The sequence below is a fragment of the Oncorhynchus masou genome, chromosome 3 (genome assembly GCF_036934945.1).
Source record: "Oncorhynchus masou masou isolate Uvic2021 chromosome 3, UVic_Omas_1.1, whole genome shotgun sequence".
NCBI lineage: Eukaryota > Metazoa > Chordata > Actinopteri > Salmoniformes > Salmonidae > Oncorhynchus > Oncorhynchus masou.
The window spans coordinates 25,102,404-25,120,513 of NC_088214.1; the positions used below are offsets into that span (position 1 = coordinate 25,102,404).

An 18,110-nucleotide genomic window follows, 5' to 3' on the forward strand; every position below is an offset into this window, starting at 1 on the left:
TACAGCTGTAAGTCGCTTGGGGTATGTCTCTATCAGTTTTGCACATCGAGAGACTGAAATTTTTTCCCATTCCTCCTTGCAAAACAGCTCGATCTCAGTGAGGTTGGATGGAAAGCATTTGTGAACAGCAGTTTTCAGTTCTTTCCACAGATTCTCGATTGGATTGCAAGGCACTGTTGTCCCGACACAAATCTAGGTTTGCTCCCAAAGCCGACTGGTCATTGGTTGTATTGGTTTGGTTACCAGAGACGCGACCCTGTCGTTTTGGGTCTGACAAGTCTTTTTGTTCTATATCTATGGATGTGACCCAGTCATTCGTTCTCAATGTTCCATTGCCATACTGGCTGGCAACGTTCTTCAGATCAGGAAGGAGACACGTTCTGTCTCATTGGGGCAGTCCATCAGACAACCAGATGGTAAAACGTGATTCATCACTGTTTCTGCTGCTCCAGAGTACAATAGCGGCGAGCTTTAAACCACTCCAACCGACGCTTGGCATTGTGCATGGTGATCTTAGACCTGTGTGCGGCTGTTCGGCCATGGAAAGCCATTTAATGAAGCTCCCGACAAACAGTTCTTGTGCTGACATTGTTTCCAGAGGCAGTTTGCAACACTCACTACTGAGTTACAACCAAGGACTGACGATATATACACGCAACATGCTTCAGCACTCGGCGGTCCCGTTCTGTGAGCTTGTCTGGCCTACCACTTCGCAGCTGAGCCGTTGTTGCTCCGAGAAGTTTCTACTTAAGTGATAATGCCAAAGAAGGTGTTTGGAGGACATATTGGCACGGGTGTTGTTGGCAAACCGTGCCAATATACAGTTGAAGTCGGAAGTTTACATACACCTTAGTCAAATACATTTAAAGTTTTTTCACAATTCCTAACATTTAATCCCAGTAAAAATTCCCTGTTTTAGGTCAGTTAGCATCACCACTTCATGTTCTATGGAATTGAGGTCAGGGCTTTGTGATGGCCTCTCCAATACCTTAACTTTGTTGTCCTTAAGCCATTTTGCCACAACTTTGGAAGTATGCTTTGGGTCATTGTCCATTTGGATGACCCATTTGCAACCAAGCTTTAACTTCTTGACTGATGTCTTGAAATGTTGCTTCAATATATCCACATAATTTTCCTTCCTCATGTAGCCATCTATTTTGTAAAGTGCACCAGTCCCTCCTGCAGCAAAGCATCCCCACAACATGATGCTGCCAACCCTGTGCTTCACGGTTGGGATGATGTTCTTTGGCTTGCAAGCCTCCCCCTTTTTCCTCCAAACATAACGATGGTCACTATGACCAGTTCTATTTTTGTTTCATCAGACCAGAGGATATTTCTCCAAAAAGTACAATCTTTGTCCCCATGTGCAGTTGAAAACCATAGTCTGGCTTTCGTATGGTGGTTTTGGAGCAGTGGCTTCTTCCTTGCTGAGCGGCCTTTCAGGTTATGTCGATGTAGGACTCGTTTTACTGTGGATGTAGATACTTGTACCTGTTTCCTCCAGCATCTTCACAAGGTCCTTTGCTGTTATTCTGGGATTGATTTGCACTTTTCGCACCAAATTCATCTCGAGATGCATAGGGCCAACTGTAAAGTTTGGTGCAGGAGGAATAATGGTCTGGTTCGGGCTAGGCCCCTTAGTTCCAGTGAAGGGAAATCTTAACAATACAGCATACAATGATATTCTAGATGATTCTGTGCTTCCAGCTTTGTTGTAACAGTTTGGGGAAGGCCCTTTCCTGTTTCAGCTTGACCATGCAACCGTGCACAAAGCGAGGTCCATACAGAAATGGTTTGTCGATCGGTGTGGAAGACTTGACTGGCCTGCACAGAGCCAACCTCAACCCCATCGAACACCTTTGGGATGAAATGGAACGCCAACTGCGAGCCAGGCCTAATTGCCCAACATCAGTGTCGAACTGCCTGACCTCACTAATGTTCTTGTTGCTGAATGGAGGCAAGTCTCTGCAGCAATGTTCCAACATCTAGTGGAAAGCCTTTCCAGAAGAGTGGAAGCTGTTATAGCAGCAAAGGGGGGACCAACTCCATATTAATGCCCATGATTTTGGAATGAGATGTTCGACGAGCAGGTGTCCACATACTTTTGTATGCATGTAGTGTAGTTGCATAATATTTGTATGCCACTAGTGTTATACAGTGACTCTTGAACTGCAGAACCTGATTTATGTTTGAATGTTGTATATTTGATAAATTGTGTTCATGCAGGGCTACCTTGACAAAGAGGCATTGGTCTCAATGGGACTCCCTGCTAAATAAAGGTTAAATAAATCAAGTAAAATAAAATCTCAGAGCAACATCACCAGACTGGTGTGTGTGAGTGTGTGTCCCTCTCCCTGTCTTACCAGATCAGGATGATTGGTGTGAGTGTGGTGTAGTATAGTAATGAGACAGGTTTATCTTCCAGCCATACAGGACAGGAGTGATTGTCATGCAGAGCAGAGAGAGTGTCAGAGCAGAGAGAGTGTCAGAGCAGAGAGAGTGTCAGAGCAGAGAGAGTGTCAGAGCAGAGAGAGTGTCAGAGCAGAGAGAGTGTCAGAGCAGAGAGAGTGTCAGAGCAGAGAGAGTGTCAGAGCAGAGAGAGTGTCAGAGCAGAGAGAGTCAGAGCAGAGAGAGTGTCACACAAAACTGACAGCGCAGGGCATGGATCTCTTTTCAACACCCCAGTGCCGATTTATCACCCCAGACGTGTCGCAACAGGAAACGAGAAGCTGTCTGTCTGTCTATGGGGTGATGTATTGGAATAGGAAGTGTGTTATTGATTGGTGATGTGGAGATATGTGCACTGGATCGAATCAACACTTCCTTTGATGGGCATTAGGCTACTGTGCATAGTAAGCATAATACTGTCTTTTCACATTCAGTATATACAGTATATATACACACACAACGACAGGTTTTCATATAACACTTTAGCTTTTATAATAAACTAATGTCTTTACAGTTTACTTATTAGGTTCTAGGGCACAAAATGTGCTTCAAAAGCAGCTTGAATTCATATAGGCCCAATATAGGCTGTATTTCAATTAAAAACATCTTATATTTTTTGGTGCTCCACATTTTCAAAGTGGAAGAAAACATATAGACATTTTTCTATTAGACCATCTGTCTCTCCTTGAGGGCTGTGGAGATCTGGGTCATGGTCCTCATGCTGTCACCATGACCACACTGAGACTGATATAATACAGTAAGTAACCAGACCCACTGAACTCGAACTCCTTCACCAAAGCTCTGAAATGGCAGGCCAGTTTCAGCAATATTTCCACCCATTGATTATCAGTGGGTCAGCAGAGAGCACAGCTCTTTCAGATCACCTATACCCTGCTTCGACTCCTCATACAGATGGTATTTTGCTATGCATCAATAGATTATGTTGGATATATGCTGTCATACTGTACTGAAGATTGTGTTGAACATTGTCCTTGAGAGCATTCAATCAGTTATTTAATTATCCATATCTCATCCCTAGAGAGGGGAACGACGAGTCAACATGTTTGTCAAATCATTGTACACCGCTCTCCCACACAATCTCTGTATGCTGGTCTTCATCGTCCTTCATAGACCATCCTCATCCTCTGTCAACTGAAGTTGAGTACAATTGTGTTTGTCTCATGGAAAGGTTTCCTTTGATAGGAAGCTTTCCTGGAAGGTCTATGCTTCCACCTGGTGGGCTTTTGTGGATTATATTTGACTGGGCATATAACTCATATAACTCAGTAATATAATTAATTTAATTACTTATCTTGTCCTTTTCTTTACCTCTGTTTTCAAATGACCTTTTGACATGCACTCTCCACACCTGATGGATGATAAAGAAATAAATTGACCCAGAACATAATCTGACATTCTACATCCCTCTGTATCTCTGTCGGTAACCCTGCAGCATATTTCATCAATAGCTATGAGTAATGGACCTCCACCCCAGTGACAGTACAGTAAATGGGTGCCATAAATCAGAGACAGACCACAACACATCTGCTCCATCAGCATCTGTTTACTGTGTTGTGTGGTGGAAATAACCTTTATCAGCACACACCGCTAATGAAGTGACTTTGGGATAGGATGACATACAGTTGAAGTCGGAAATGTACATGCATCTTAGCCAAATACAGTTTTTCACAATTTCTGATGTTTAATCCTAGTAAAAATGACCTGTCTTAGGTCAGTTAGGATCACCACTTTATTTTAAGAATTTAATAATAGTAGAGAGAATAATTTATTTCAGCTTTTATTTATTTCATCACATTCACAGTGGGTCAGAAGTTTCCATACACTTAATTAGTATTTGGTAGCATTGCCGTTAAATTGTTTAACTTGGGTCAAACGTTTCGGGTAGCCTTCCACAAGCTTCCCACAATAAGTTGGGTGAATTTTGGCCCATTCCTCCTGACAGAGCTGGAGTAACTGAATCAGGTCTGTAGGCCTCCTTGCTCGCACAGGCTTTTTCAGCCCACAAATGTTCTATAGGATTGAGGTCAGGGCTTTGTGATGGCCACTCCAATACCTTGACTTTGTTGTCCTTAAGCCATTTTGCTACAACTTTGGATGTATGCTTGGGGTCATTGTTCATTTGGAAGACCCATTTGCGACCAAGCTTTAACTTCCTGACTGATGTCTTGAGATGATGCTTCAATATATCCGCATACTTTTCCTTCCACATGAAGTCATCTATTTTGTGAAGTGCACCAGTCCCTCCTGCAGCAAAGCACCCCCACAATATGATGCTGCCACCCCTGTGCTTCATGGTTGAAATGTTGTTCTTCAGTCTGTAAACAATTGTTGGAAAAATTACTCGTGTCATACACAAAGTAGATGTTCTAACCGACTTGCCAAAACTATAGTTTGTTAAAAAGAAGATTGTGGAGTGGTTGAAAGACGAGTTTTAATGAATCCAACCTAAGTGTATGTAAACATCCGACTTCAACTGTATATACTGAACAAAAATATAAATGCAACATAAATGCAACAAAGTGTTGTTCTCATGTTTCATGAGGTGAAATAAAAGATCCCAGAAATGTTCCATACGCACAAAGCGTATTTATCTAACATGTCCTCACCAGGGTCTTGATCTGACTGCAGTTCGACGTCGTAAAGGACTTCAGTGGTAAAATGCTCACCTTTGATGGCCACTGGCATGCTGGAGAAGTGTGCTCTTCACCGATGAGTCCCGGTTTCAACTGTACCGGGCAGATGGCGTTGTGTGGGCAAGTGGTTTGCTGATGTGAACAGAGTGCCCCATGGTGGTGGTGGGGTTATGGTACAGTGCCTTGCGAAAGTATTCGGCCCCCTTGAACTTTGCGACCTTTTGCCACATTTCAGGCTTCAAACATAAAGATATAAAACTGTATTTTTTGTGAAGAATCAACAACAAGTGGGACACAATCATGAAGTGGAACGACATTTATTGGATATTTCTAACTTTTTTAACAAATCAAAAACTGAAAAATTGGGCGTGCAAAATTATTCAGCCTGTTTACTTTCAGTGCAGCAAACTCTCTCCAGAAGTTCAGTGAGGATCTCTGAATGATCCAATGTTGACCTAAATGACTAATGATGATAAATACAATCCACCTGTGTGTAATCAAGTCTCCGTATAAATGCACCTGCACTGTGATAGTCTCAGAGGTCCGTTAAAAGCGCAGAGAGCATCATGAAGAACAAGGAACACACCAGGCAGGTCCGAGATACTGTTGTGAAGAAGTTTAAAGCCGGATTTGGATACAAAAATATTTCCCAAGCTTTAAAAATCCCAAGGAGCACTGTGCAAGCGATAATATTGAAATGGAAGGAGTATCAGACCACTGCAAATCTACCAAGACCTGGCCATCCCTCTAAACTTTCAGCTCATACAAGGAGAAGACTGATCAGAGATGCAGCCAAGAGGCCCATGATCACTCTGGATGAACTGCAGAGATCTACAGCTGAGGTGGGAGACTGTCCATAGGACAACAATCAGTCGTATATTGCACAAATCTGGCCTTTATGGAAGTGGCAAGAAGAAAGCCATTTCTTAAAGATATCCATAAAAAGTGTTGCAAGAAGAAAGCCATTTCTTAAAGATATCCATAAAAAGTGTTGCAAGAAGAAAGCCATTTCTTAAAGATATCCATAAAAAGTGTTGTTTAAAGTTTGCCACAAGCCACCTGGGAGACACACCAAACATGTGGAAGAAGGTGCTCTGGTCAGATGAAACCAAAATTGGACTTTTTGGTAACAATGCAAAACTTTATGTTTGGCGTAAAAGCAACACAGCTCATCACCCTGAACACACCATACTCACTGTCAAACATGGTGGTGGCAGCATCATGGTTTGGGCCTGCTTTTCTTCAGCAGGGACAGGGAAGATGGTTAAAATTGATGGGAAGATGGATGGAGCCAAATACAGGACCATTCTGGAAGAAAACCGGATGGAGTCTGCAAAAGACCTGAGACTTGGACGGAGATTTATCTTCCAACAAGACAATGATCCAAAACATAAAGCAAAATCTACAATGGAATGGTTCAAAAATAAACATATCCAGGTGTTAGAATGGCCAAGTCAAAGTCCAGACCTGAATCCAATCGAGAATCTGTGGAAAGAACTGAAAACTGCTGTTCACAAATGCTCTCCATCCAACCTCACTGAGCTCGAGCTGTTTTGCAAGGAGGAATGGGAAGTGCTGAAGCATGTTGCGCGTATATATCGTCAGTCCTTGGTTGGAACTCAGTAGTGAGTGTTGCAAACTGCCTCTGGAAACAATGTCAGCACAAGAACTGTTTGTCGGGAGCTTCATTAAATGGCTTTCCATGGCCAAACAGCCGCACACAGGTCTAAGATCACCATGCACAATGCCAAGCGTCGGTTGGAGTGGTTTAAAGCTCGCCTCTATTGTACTCTGGAGCAGCAGAAACAGTGATGAATCACGTTTTACCATCTGGTTGTCTGATGGACTGCCCCAATGAGACAGAACGTGTCTCCTTCCTGATCTGAAGAACGTTGCCAGCCAGTATGGCAATGGAACATTGAGAACGAATGACTGGGTCACATCCATAGATATAGAACAAAAAGACTTGTCAGACCCAAAACGACAGGGTCGCGTCTCTGGTAACCAAACCAATACAACCAATGACCAGTCGGCTTTGGGAGCAAACCTAGATTTGTGTCGGGACAACACTGCCTTGCAATCCAATCGAGAATCTGTGGAAAGAACTGAAAACTGCTGTTCACAAATGCTTTCCATCCAACCTCACTGAGATCGAGCTGTTTTGCAAGGAGGAATGGGAAAAAATGTCAGTCTCTCCATGTGCAAAACTGATAGAGACATACCCCAAGCGACTTACAGCTGTAATCGCAGCAAAAGGTGGCGCTACAAAGTATTAATTTAAGGGGGCTGAATAATTTTGCACGCCCAATTTTTCAGTTTTTGATTTGTTAAAAAAGTTTGAAATATCCAATAAATGTCGTTCCACTTCATGATTGTGTCCCACTTGTTGTTGATTCTTCACAAAAAAATACAGTTTTATATCTTTATGTTTGAAGCCTGAAATGTGGCAAAAGGTCACAAAGTTCAAGGGGGCCGAATACTTTCGCAAGGCACTGTATGGGCAGGCATAAGCTACGGACAACAAACACAATTGCATTTTAGGGGGGGACCAACGATGGCAATTTGAATACACAGAGATACCGTGATGAGAACCTGAGGCCCAATGCACGGCCCCATGTCACAAGGATCTGTACACAATTCCTGGAATCTGAAAATGTCCCAGTTCTTCCATGGCCTGCATACTCACCAGACATGTCACCCATTCAGCACATTTGAGATGTTCTGTGTTGACGTGTACGACAGTGTACGACAGTGTGTTCCAGTTCCCGCCAATATCCAGCAACTTTGCACAGCCATTGAAGAGGAGTGAACAACAGCCTGATCAACTCTATGTAAGGAGATGTGTCGCGCTGCATGAGGTGAATGGTCGTCACACCAGATATTGACTGGTTTTCCGATCCACACCCCTAGCTTTTTTTAAAGGTATCTGTGACCTACAGATGCATATCTATTTTCCCAGTCATGTGAAATCCATAGATTAGGGCCTAATGAATCCATTTCAATTGACTGATATCCTTATATGAACTGTAACTAAAATCTTTGAAACGTTTGCATGTTGCATTTACTTTTTGTTCAGTGTACATCGTATCAGTAACAACAGACTATTAGCTTTATTATTAATCTTATAACTATCTTGGAAACCTTATAGTCTTAAAGCTGAATGGATGTTATTTATCACCATATTTTTTATACAGTGTGATACAGTAGTTCATTGTTTATGGGGTTTGTTGTTTCAGAGGAGATCCTTCAGACCCACATAGCCCATTGGTGGTCTCCAGATGGTCTCAGACTGTCCTACGCCACCATCAACGACACCCTGGTGCCCAAGATGGAGGTCCCTATTTTCACTGGTGCCCCGTATCCAATAGGACTGGAGTACCATTACCCCAAGGTAAATCAGAGACAGCCTCTTGTCTATATTCTCTGTCCTCTTTGCCCTACACTGCCCTGATGTTTTTGGGTGAGTGGTATTGAATGAGTACCAATTGTTGTTGTGCAGATCGTCTCTGGTTCAAACCCAGGTCAGAACAGAAAAGGGATAAACTCTTCTACAGAGTTGTGTGGATCTGACAGTTGACTTCACACAGACAAAATGAATCCATATAGATACCGTATAACCCACTGAATTATATGATTTCTGACGTAACCTGCCTTTTCCCCTGCAGGCTGGGGAGGAGAACCCTGTAGTACACCTGTCTGTAGTGAGTTTGAACGGCCCCCTTCACACGGTGGAGATGAAGAAACCAGACGACCCCAGGATAGGGTAAGTGTCTCACTGACTGAATGACACAGTTGCACGGTTCAAGATAATCTTTATTATCCCATAGGGCAGGGATCATCAACTAGATTCAGCCACGGGACAATTATTTTCTGTAGCGCATGGTCAGGAGCCGGAACAAAATTACAAATCATTTGTAGACTGCAAATTGACCGCAAGAAGCACAGAAATAACTTTTGACTAAAACATTTGACTAAGCACAGTACCAGTCAAAAGTTTGGACACACCTACTCATTGAAGGGTTTTTCTTTCTTTTTTATTTTACTATTTTCGATATTGTAGAATAATAGTAAAGACATTAAAACTATAAAATAACACATATGGAATCATGTAGTAACCCAAAAAGTTTTAAACAAATCAAAATCTATTTTATATTTGAGATTCTTCAAAGTAGCCACCCTTTGCACATTCTTGGCATTCTCTCATCCTCTCATTTCAATTAACCGGTGTACCTTGTTAATTTGTGAAATTTCTTCTCTTCCCTTAATGCGTTTGAGTCAATTAGTTGTGTTGTGACAAGGTAGGAGTGGTATTGTCACGCCCTGACCTTAGTATTCTTTGTTTTCTTTATTATTTTGGTTAGGTCAGGGTGTGACATGGGTGATGTATGTGTTTTTGTCCCTGTCTAGGGGTTTTGCGTGTCTATCGGTGTTCACTAGTCCAGGTTTTATGTATGTCTATGGTTGTCTAGATTGGTTCTCAATTAGAGGCAGCTGTTTATCGTTGTCTCTGATTGGGAACCATATTTAGGCAGCCATATACCTTGGGTATTTCGTGGGTTATTGTCTATGTGTTAGTTGCCTGTGTCTGCACTTATCATATATAGCTTCACGTTCGGTTTGTTGTTTTGTAAGTTTGTTTAAGTGTTCTTCGTTTCATTAAATAAGAGGATGTATTCATCTCACGCTGCGCCTTGGTCTCATCCATACAACGAACGTGACAGAATCACCCACCAAACAAGGACCAAGCAGCGTGATAAAGAGGAACAGCGATTAATGGGGAAATGGACCCGGGAGGAAATACTGGATGGAGCAGGACCCTGGACACAGCCGGGAAGTATTGCTGTCCAAAGGAGGAGTTAGAGGCAGCAAAAGCTGAGTGACGATACTACGAGGAGAAGTACCGAGGGGAAAGGACTCTGCATTGGAAGCAGGTGGAGAAACGGCGACGTTATGAGGGTACACTGCTAGCACGGAGGCCCGAGAGACATACCAATATTTTTGGGGGGTGGGGGGCACATGAGGAGATTGTCCGAGTCAGGTCGGAGACCTAAGCCAACTCCTCGTACTTACCGTGGGGAGCGTGTTACTGGTCTGGCACCCCGTTATGTGGTGGAACGCACGGTGTCACCAGTGCGCATTTCTAGCCCGGTGCGCTCTATTCCAGCTCCTCGCATTTGCCGGGCTGGAATGGGCATCCAGCCAGGAAGGAGGGTGCCGGCTCAGCGCTCCTGGTCTCCAGTATACCTCCATGGACCAGGATATCCTGCGCCGGCTCTGCGTACTGTGAGTCTGCACAGCCCTGTGTGTCCTGTGCCAGCGCCCTGTATAAGTATAAACATCCAGCCAGGACGGGTTGTGTCAGCTCTACACTCCAGACCTCCAGTACACTTCCACAGCCCAGTATGTCCTGTGCCTGCTCCCCGCACTCGCCCTGAGGTGCGTGTCCTCAGCCCAGTACCACCAGTGCCGGCACCACACACCAGGCCTATAGTGCGCCTCGGCAGTCCAGAGCATCCGGCGACAGTCTACAGACCGGAACCTCCTACGACGGGCCGCAGACCGGAACCTCCTACGACAGGTCGCAGCCTGGAACTTCCTATGACAGGTCGCAGTCCGGAACCTACCACGACGGGTCACAGTCCGGATCCGCCAGAGTCTCCCCACCAGTCCGGATCCGCCAGAGTCTCCCCACCAGTCCGGATCCGCCAGAGTCTCCCCACCAGTCCGGATCCGCCAGAGTCTCCCCACCAGTCCGGATCCGCCAGAGTCTCCCCACCAGTCCGGATCCGCCAGAGTCTCCCCACCAGTCCGGATCCGCCAGAGTCTCCCCACCAGTCCGGATCCGCCAGAGTCTCCCCACCAGTCCGGATCCGCCAGAGTCTCCCCACCAGTCCGGATCCGCCAGAGTCTCCCCACCAGTCCGGATCCGCCAGAGTCTCCCCACCAGTCCGGATCCGCCAGAGTCTCCCCACCAGTCCGGATCCGCCAGAGTCTCCCCACCAGTCCGGATCCGCCAGAGTCTCCCCCCAATCCAGAGGTGCCACTCACTCCAGACTCGACCATCAGTCCAGTGGCATCCTCTAGTCCGTGGTCGGCGGTGAGGGTTCCCACTCCAGAGACATTAAGTAAGTGTGACGAGTCAGAAGTGGAGCGGGGTCCACGTCCCGAGCCAGAACCTCCACCTCGGAGTTATGCCCACCCAGACCCTCCCATATAGGCTTAGGTGTGTGGCCACACCTTTTGGGGGGGGGGGGTGTACTGTCACGCCCTGACCTTAGCATTCTTTGTTTTCTTTGTTGATGTATGCGTTTTTGTTCCTGTCTAGGGGTTTTGTATGTCTATGGGTGTTTACTAGTCTAGGTGTTATGTATGTCTATGGTTGACTAGATTGGTTCTCAATTAGAGGCAGCTGTTTATCGTTGTCTCTGATTGGGAACCATATTTAGGCAGCCATATACCTTGGGTATTTCGTGGGTTATTGTCTATGTGTTAGTTGCCTGTGTCTGCACTTAACTCATATAGCTTCACATTTGTTTTGTTGTTTTGTAAGTTTGTTTGTGTTCTTTGTTTCATTAAATAAGAAGATGTATTCATCTCACGCTGCGCCTTGGTCTCATCCATACAACGAATGTGACAGGTATACAGAAGATGGCCCTATTGGGTAAAATACCAAGTCCGTATTATGGCAAGAACAGCTCAAATAAGCAAAGAGAAATGACAGTCCATCATTACTGTAAGACATGAAGGTCAGTCAATCAGGAAAATGTCAAGAACTTTGAAAGTTTCTTCAAGTGCAGATGCAAAAACCATCAAGCACAATGATGAAACTTGCTCTCATGAGGACCGCCACATGAAAGAAAGACCCAGAGTTACCTCTGCTGCAGAGGATAAATTCATTAGAGTTAACTGCACCTCAAATTGCAGCACAAATAAATGCTTCACAGAGTATCAGACACATGAAGGACACCAATAATAAGAAGAGACTTGCTTGGGCCAAGAAACATGAACAATGGACATTAGACCGTTTGAAATCTGTCCTTTGGTCTGATGAGTCCAAATTTTCAATTTTTGTTTCCAACTGCCATGTCTTTGTGAGACAGAGTAGGTGAACGAATGATCTCCGCATGTGTGGTTCCCACCGTGAAGCATGGAGGACGAGGTGTGGGGGTGCTTTGCTGGTGACAGTGTCTGATTTATTTAGAATTCAATGCACACCTAACCCTGCATGGCCACCACAACATTCTGCAGCAATACGCCATCGCATCTGGTTTGCGCTTAGTGGGACTATCAAATGTCTTTCAACAGGACAATGACCCAAAACACACCTCCAGGGTGTTGGGCTATTTGACCAAGAAGAGTGATGGAGTGCTGCATCAGATGGGGCAGCAGGTAGCCTAGTGGTTAGAGCGTTGGGCCAGTAACCGAAAGGTTGGTGGATCGAATCCCCGAGCTGACAAGGTAAAAATCTGTTGTTCTGCCCCTGAACAAGGCAGTTAACCCACTGTTCCTAGGCTGTTATTGTAAGTAAGAATTTGTTCTTTTAACTGACTTGCCTAGTTAAGTAAAGGTTAAATAAAAAAATAAGAAGGTGACCTGGCCTCCACAATCACCCAACCTCAACCCAATTGAGATGGTTCGGAATGAGTTGGACTGCAGAGTGAAGGAAAGAGAGATTGCCAAGAGTGTGCAAAGCTGTCAACAAGTCAAAGGGTGGCTACTTTGAAGAATCTCAAATATAAAAATCTATTTTGATTTGTTTAACACTTTTTTGGCTACTACATGATTCCATAAGTGTTATTTCATAGTAGAAATGCAGAAAATAGTAGAGATAAAGATTCTTGTTTTTAAATGAGTAGGTGTGTCTATGTACAGTGGGGCCAAAAAATATTTAGTCAGCCACCAATTGTGCAAGTTCTCCCACTTAAAAATATGAGAGAGGCCTGTAATTTTCATCATAGGTACACATCAACTATGACAGACAAAATGAGAAAAGAAATCCAGAAAATCACATTGTAGGATTTTTTATGAATTTATTTGCCAATTATGCTGGAAAATAAGTATTTGGTCAATAACAAAAGGTTATCTCAATACTTTGTTATATACCCTTTGTTGGCAATGACAGAGGTCAAACGTTTTCTGTAAGTCTTCACAAGGTTTTCACACACTGTTGCTGGTATTTTGGCACATTCCTCCATGCAGATCTCTTCTTTTGGGGCTTTCAACTCCCTCCAAAGATTTTCTATGGGGTTGAGATCTGGAGACTGGCTAGGCCACTCCAGGACCTTGAAATGCTTCTTACAAAGCCAAAAGTTATATTTTGGTTTCATCTGACCATATGACATTCTCCCAATCTTCTTCTGGATCATCCAAATGCTCTCTAGCAAACTTCAGACGGGCCTGGACATGTACTGGCTTAAGCAGGGGGACACGTCTGGCACTGCAGGATTTGAGTCCCTTGCGGCGTAGTGTGTTACTGATGGTAGACTTTGTTACTTTGGTCCCAGCTCTCTGCAGGTCATTCACTAGTTCCCCCGTGTGGTTCTGGGATTTTTGGTCTCCGTTCTTGTGATAATTTTGACCCCACGGAGTGAGATCTTGCGTGGAGCCCCAGATCGAGGGAGATTATCAGTGGTCTTGTATGTCTTCCATTTCCTAATAATTGCTCCCACAGTTGATTTCTTCAAACCAAGCTGCTTACCTATTGCAGATTCCGTCTTCCCAGCCTAGTGCAGGTTTTTTTCTCATTTTGTCTGTCATAGTTGAAGTGTACCTATGATGAAAATTACAGGCTTCTCTCATCTTTTTAAGTGGGAGAACTTGCACAATTGGTGGCTGACTAAATACTTTTTTGCACCACTGTATGTGTATTTATGTGTGTCTATGTATGTATATTTTATATATATATATTATATATACTTGTGTGTGTGTGTATGCATGGAGTATATGTATACATGTGTATAAATGTTTTTTTGTGTGTTTTTTTTTACTTGGTGGGGACATATAAAATCACCTGCTGGCCAAATTTGGACTACAGGCCATATTCATCATGGAATAAGCTTGCATCATAATGTATACCGCATTAACCATGGCAATTCTGAAACAATAGGAAATGAATTTACCTAAACTTGTAACCTATCCCATTGTGTTATTTTTGTAGAATGGAATATTACATCACAATGGTTATGTGGGCCACCACCACCAAGCTGGCAGTCAACTGGCTGAACAGAGCCCAGAACAACTCCATATTGACACTGTGTGAGGCCACCACAGGAGTCTGCACTAAGGTGAAACTCTCTCACACACACACACACTGACAAGAACACACAGACTCACAAGAACACACACACTCACAAGAACACACACACTCACAAGAACACACACACACACACACACACACACACACACACACACACACACACACACACACACACACACACACACACACACACACACACACTCACAAGAACACACACAAACATGCATGCATGCACACATTGCCAACCTCTTACACTGGCCCTAGCTCTTACTTGCTATCTCATACTTTTCCAGAAACATGAGGATGAAAGTGATAGCTGGCTACACAAACAGGTAAGTGATATGAACAGTAAAAGCATTTTATAACATTTATCACTCACAACACACATAAAAATACAACCCATACATTACAGTCAACACTTACAGAAGAAGTGGAGGCGGTTGGAGGGACAGAAGTGCATTTTACCGATTTAGTTGTCTCATGTACTCAGACTCACTCCTCCTTTCTCTCCCTACTGTAGAACGAAGCGCCACTCTTCTCCCATGATGGATACAAGTTCTTCTTTACCAGAGCTATACCTCAGGGTGGGAGGGGCAAGTTCTTCCATATCTCCATGTCAACCTCCCAGGTAGAACAACATTGTCCTCCTTCCTGGAGTTATGTCCACTACCATTCAAATGTTTGGGGTCACTTAGAAATGTCCTTGTTTTTGAAAGAATAGCTAATTTTCTGTCCAAATAACATAAAATTGATCAGAAATGTTGTAAATGACTATTGTAGCTGGAAACGGCAGATTTTTTTATGGAATATCTACATAGGCGTACAGAGGCCCATTATCAGCAACCATCACTGCTGTGTTCCAATGGCACATTGTGTTAGCTAATCCAAGTTTATCATTTTAAAAGGCTAATTGATCATTAGAAACCCCTTTCACAATTATGTTACACCAGACTGATACCTATCAGGATTATTTGTGACGATAACATCGAGGAAAGTAGCCTTTTCTGGATGTTTGGAGTCATACCTTGTGGGATTGGTGATAATCTGAGAAATATTTAGGGTCCCATTGCATTAGGACTTGGTCAGGTGGTTTAAACATGTCCCAGTTTAGGTCACCTAGCAGGAAAAATTCAGATTTAGAGTAAGGGGCCAGGAGAGAGCTAAGGGCAGGTAGGGTACAGGCCGGTGCTGATGGAGAACGATAATACCCAGCAACAGTCAACAAAGAGCTAATTGAAAGTTAATTGCTTAAAACCAGCAAATCAATTTGTTTGGCGACAGACTTGGTGGAGACAACCCAGCACTAAAGGTGATCGTTGGTAAAGATTGCCACTCCCCCACCTTTGGAAGATCTGTCTTGTCGAAAAAGGTTATAACCAGAAAGGTTACCATCAGTATTCAAAACAGTCTACCTTAACCACATCTCAGTAATGACCAACACATCTGGATTGGAGTTGTGAATCCACACTTTCAATTTATCCATTTTAGGTAATAAGCTTCTAGTGTTAATGTGCAGAAAACCCAGGCTTTTACGAGAGCAGAAATCAGTGAAGCATACATCAGAGCACAAGTCAGAATTGGAGCTAGCAACAGTAGATGGGCCAGGGTGGACATGCACATTTCCCGATATCATCAACAGTAATACAATCAAGGCACGGCAGAGGACAGGGAGAGCTCTGCAGTGCTGATTTATAACATGTTAATGTGCATTAGATGGCAACAAGATCATATTGTACAGCAATTTCATCAGGTAACATGAATACAAAGCCAGCGAGAGGTGGTTATAAGGAGGCCAAAAGTCTGTGTAACCAATAGAGTGTCAGTCCTGAGTGTGGGAACAAACATAGTATGTAGCACGGTTGGGTAAACAAGAAAGCTCATAGTCAACAAAGCATACAGGAGTCATGAGGCAAATAGTACAATGCACAATAAAAAATACATAATGACTTGGGGCTAGCCATTGTAAGTTCAGTCACTCTCCCCAACGGTGCCTGTGTGCTGGAGGTGAACGAAAGCTCGGGAGAGAGAGGTGAGTGTCTGTACCAGACAGGGAGAGACAAGACAGGGCAGACGGTGAACAGATCGCCAGGTGGAACCCCAGCAGCAGGCAACAGGAGTAGGTATTACACCCACTTGGGAGAAGCTTTTATTTCTGGAGGCAGATTTATTGTGGAAAATGCCAGTGGGTGGTCTCTGAACAGCTTCAAAAGCCTCTGGATTTTGGTGTGGTAGCCTGTGAGATTCCTGCCATTTGTTGGGCTCAAAGGCTTCGACACCTCAGATTATTGAAGTTGTATCTGGTCTGTTTCAGTTCCAGGTTGGATGGTGTCCTCAGGTCTCTGCTGTTTGTTTGCCAGAGCCAACTGTAGCCAACTGTTCTTTAACCTGTAGTTGTCATGTTGACATGTATTGTTCCATTCCAGCCCAACTCCAGCACAGACACTCTGCAGTGCCTGACATCAGGAGACTGGGACGTTACTCAGATACTAGCTTACAGCCAAGACAAGCAGCTCATGTAAGTCTCTCCACCCATACATTACAGAAAAGTGACCAAATAGTACCACTATGTTTCCTAAATACATATAATTTGTTATAACTTATAGTTGATCAAATGTTACCATGGGAATTTGACTTACCTTCTCTTGTTCAGGTAATAGTCTTCGAACTCCAAACTGATTTTCATCACAATGTTTTACAGATACTTTTTGAGCACAGAGGATGATCCAAAACGACGACACCTCTACAGGTATAGTTAGAGGGTTTATTCTGTGAGAGATCACTATGTAATTGTTTTTATCTAACAGGGTATAATCAATCAATCAAATGTATTTATAAAGCCCTTGTTACATCAGCCGATGTCACAAAGTGCTATACAGTAACCCAACATAAAACCCCAAACAGCAAGTAATGCAGATCTAGAAGCACGGTTGCTAGGAAAAACTCCCTGGGAAGGCAGGAACCTAGGAAGAAACCTAGAAAGAAACCTAGAACCAGGCTCTGAGGGGTGTCCAGTGGTGTCCAGTCCTCTTCTGGCTGTGCTGGTGGTGATTATAACAGTACATGGCCAAGATGTTCATAGATGACCAGCAGGGTCAAATAATAATAATCACAGTGGTTGTAGAGGGTGCAACAGGTCAGCAACTCAGGAGTAAATGTCAGTTGGCTTTTCATAGCCGATCATTCAGAGTTAGAGACAGCAGGTGAGGTAGAGAGAGGGAGTCGAAAACAGCAGGTCCGGGACAAGGTAGCATGTCCGGTGAACAGGTCAGGGTTCCATAGCCGCAGGCAGAAGAGTTGAAACTGGAGCAGCAGCAGGTGGACTGTGGACAGCAAGGAGTCACCAGCCCAGGTAGTCCTGAGGCATGGTCCCGGGGCTCAAGGAGGTAGGGAGGGAGAGAGAGAGAACTTAAATTCACACAGGACACCAGATAAGACAGCAGAAATACTCCAGATAATGCTAATAGCATGGTTTACTGTATCTATCCTATATCAGTGCGGACACTAAAGGCCCGTTCAACCGCCGCTGTCTGTCATGTGAGTTCAAGTGTGGCTATGTGGAGGGCTCCTTCAGCCACAACATTCAGTACTTCCTGCTTAACTGTAAAGGTGAGTGCTCCTGACCTTGAGTCCTGAACACTAAGCAGTATATGTTGCACTTTCCTGAATCAGTAGATTTTTGTGATACATAAATAAATTGAAGTCTTTGGCTATGCTGCTGAGGTTTTAGTGGGGTGTTTAGTGTCAAATATATA

General features: G+C 43.9%; 1 protein-coding gene across 2 annotated transcripts in view; it reads left to right on the forward strand.

Moving 5' to 3' along the window:
• LOC135513273 (dipeptidyl aminopeptidase-like protein 6) overlaps nucleotides 1-18,110 on the forward strand; it is a 138,294-nt gene that overhangs the window by 110,001 nt on the left and 10,183 nt on the right. For both annotated transcript variants that reach the window (XM_064936141.1, XM_064936150.1), the window contains exons 9-16: nucleotides 8,339-8,493; nucleotides 8,768-8,865; nucleotides 14,260-14,386; nucleotides 14,652-14,690; nucleotides 14,879-14,986; nucleotides 16,782-16,873; nucleotides 17,057-17,104; nucleotides 17,852-17,964. In XM_064936141.1, coding sequence (XP_064792213.1) covers nucleotides 8,339-8,493; nucleotides 8,768-8,865; nucleotides 14,260-14,386; nucleotides 14,652-14,690; nucleotides 14,879-14,986; nucleotides 16,782-16,873; nucleotides 17,057-17,104; nucleotides 17,852-17,964 — 780 coding nt within the window. The remainder of the gene's footprint in view (nucleotides 1-8,338; nucleotides 8,494-8,767; nucleotides 8,866-14,259; nucleotides 14,387-14,651; nucleotides 14,691-14,878; nucleotides 14,987-16,781; nucleotides 16,874-17,056; nucleotides 17,105-17,851; nucleotides 17,965-18,110) is intronic.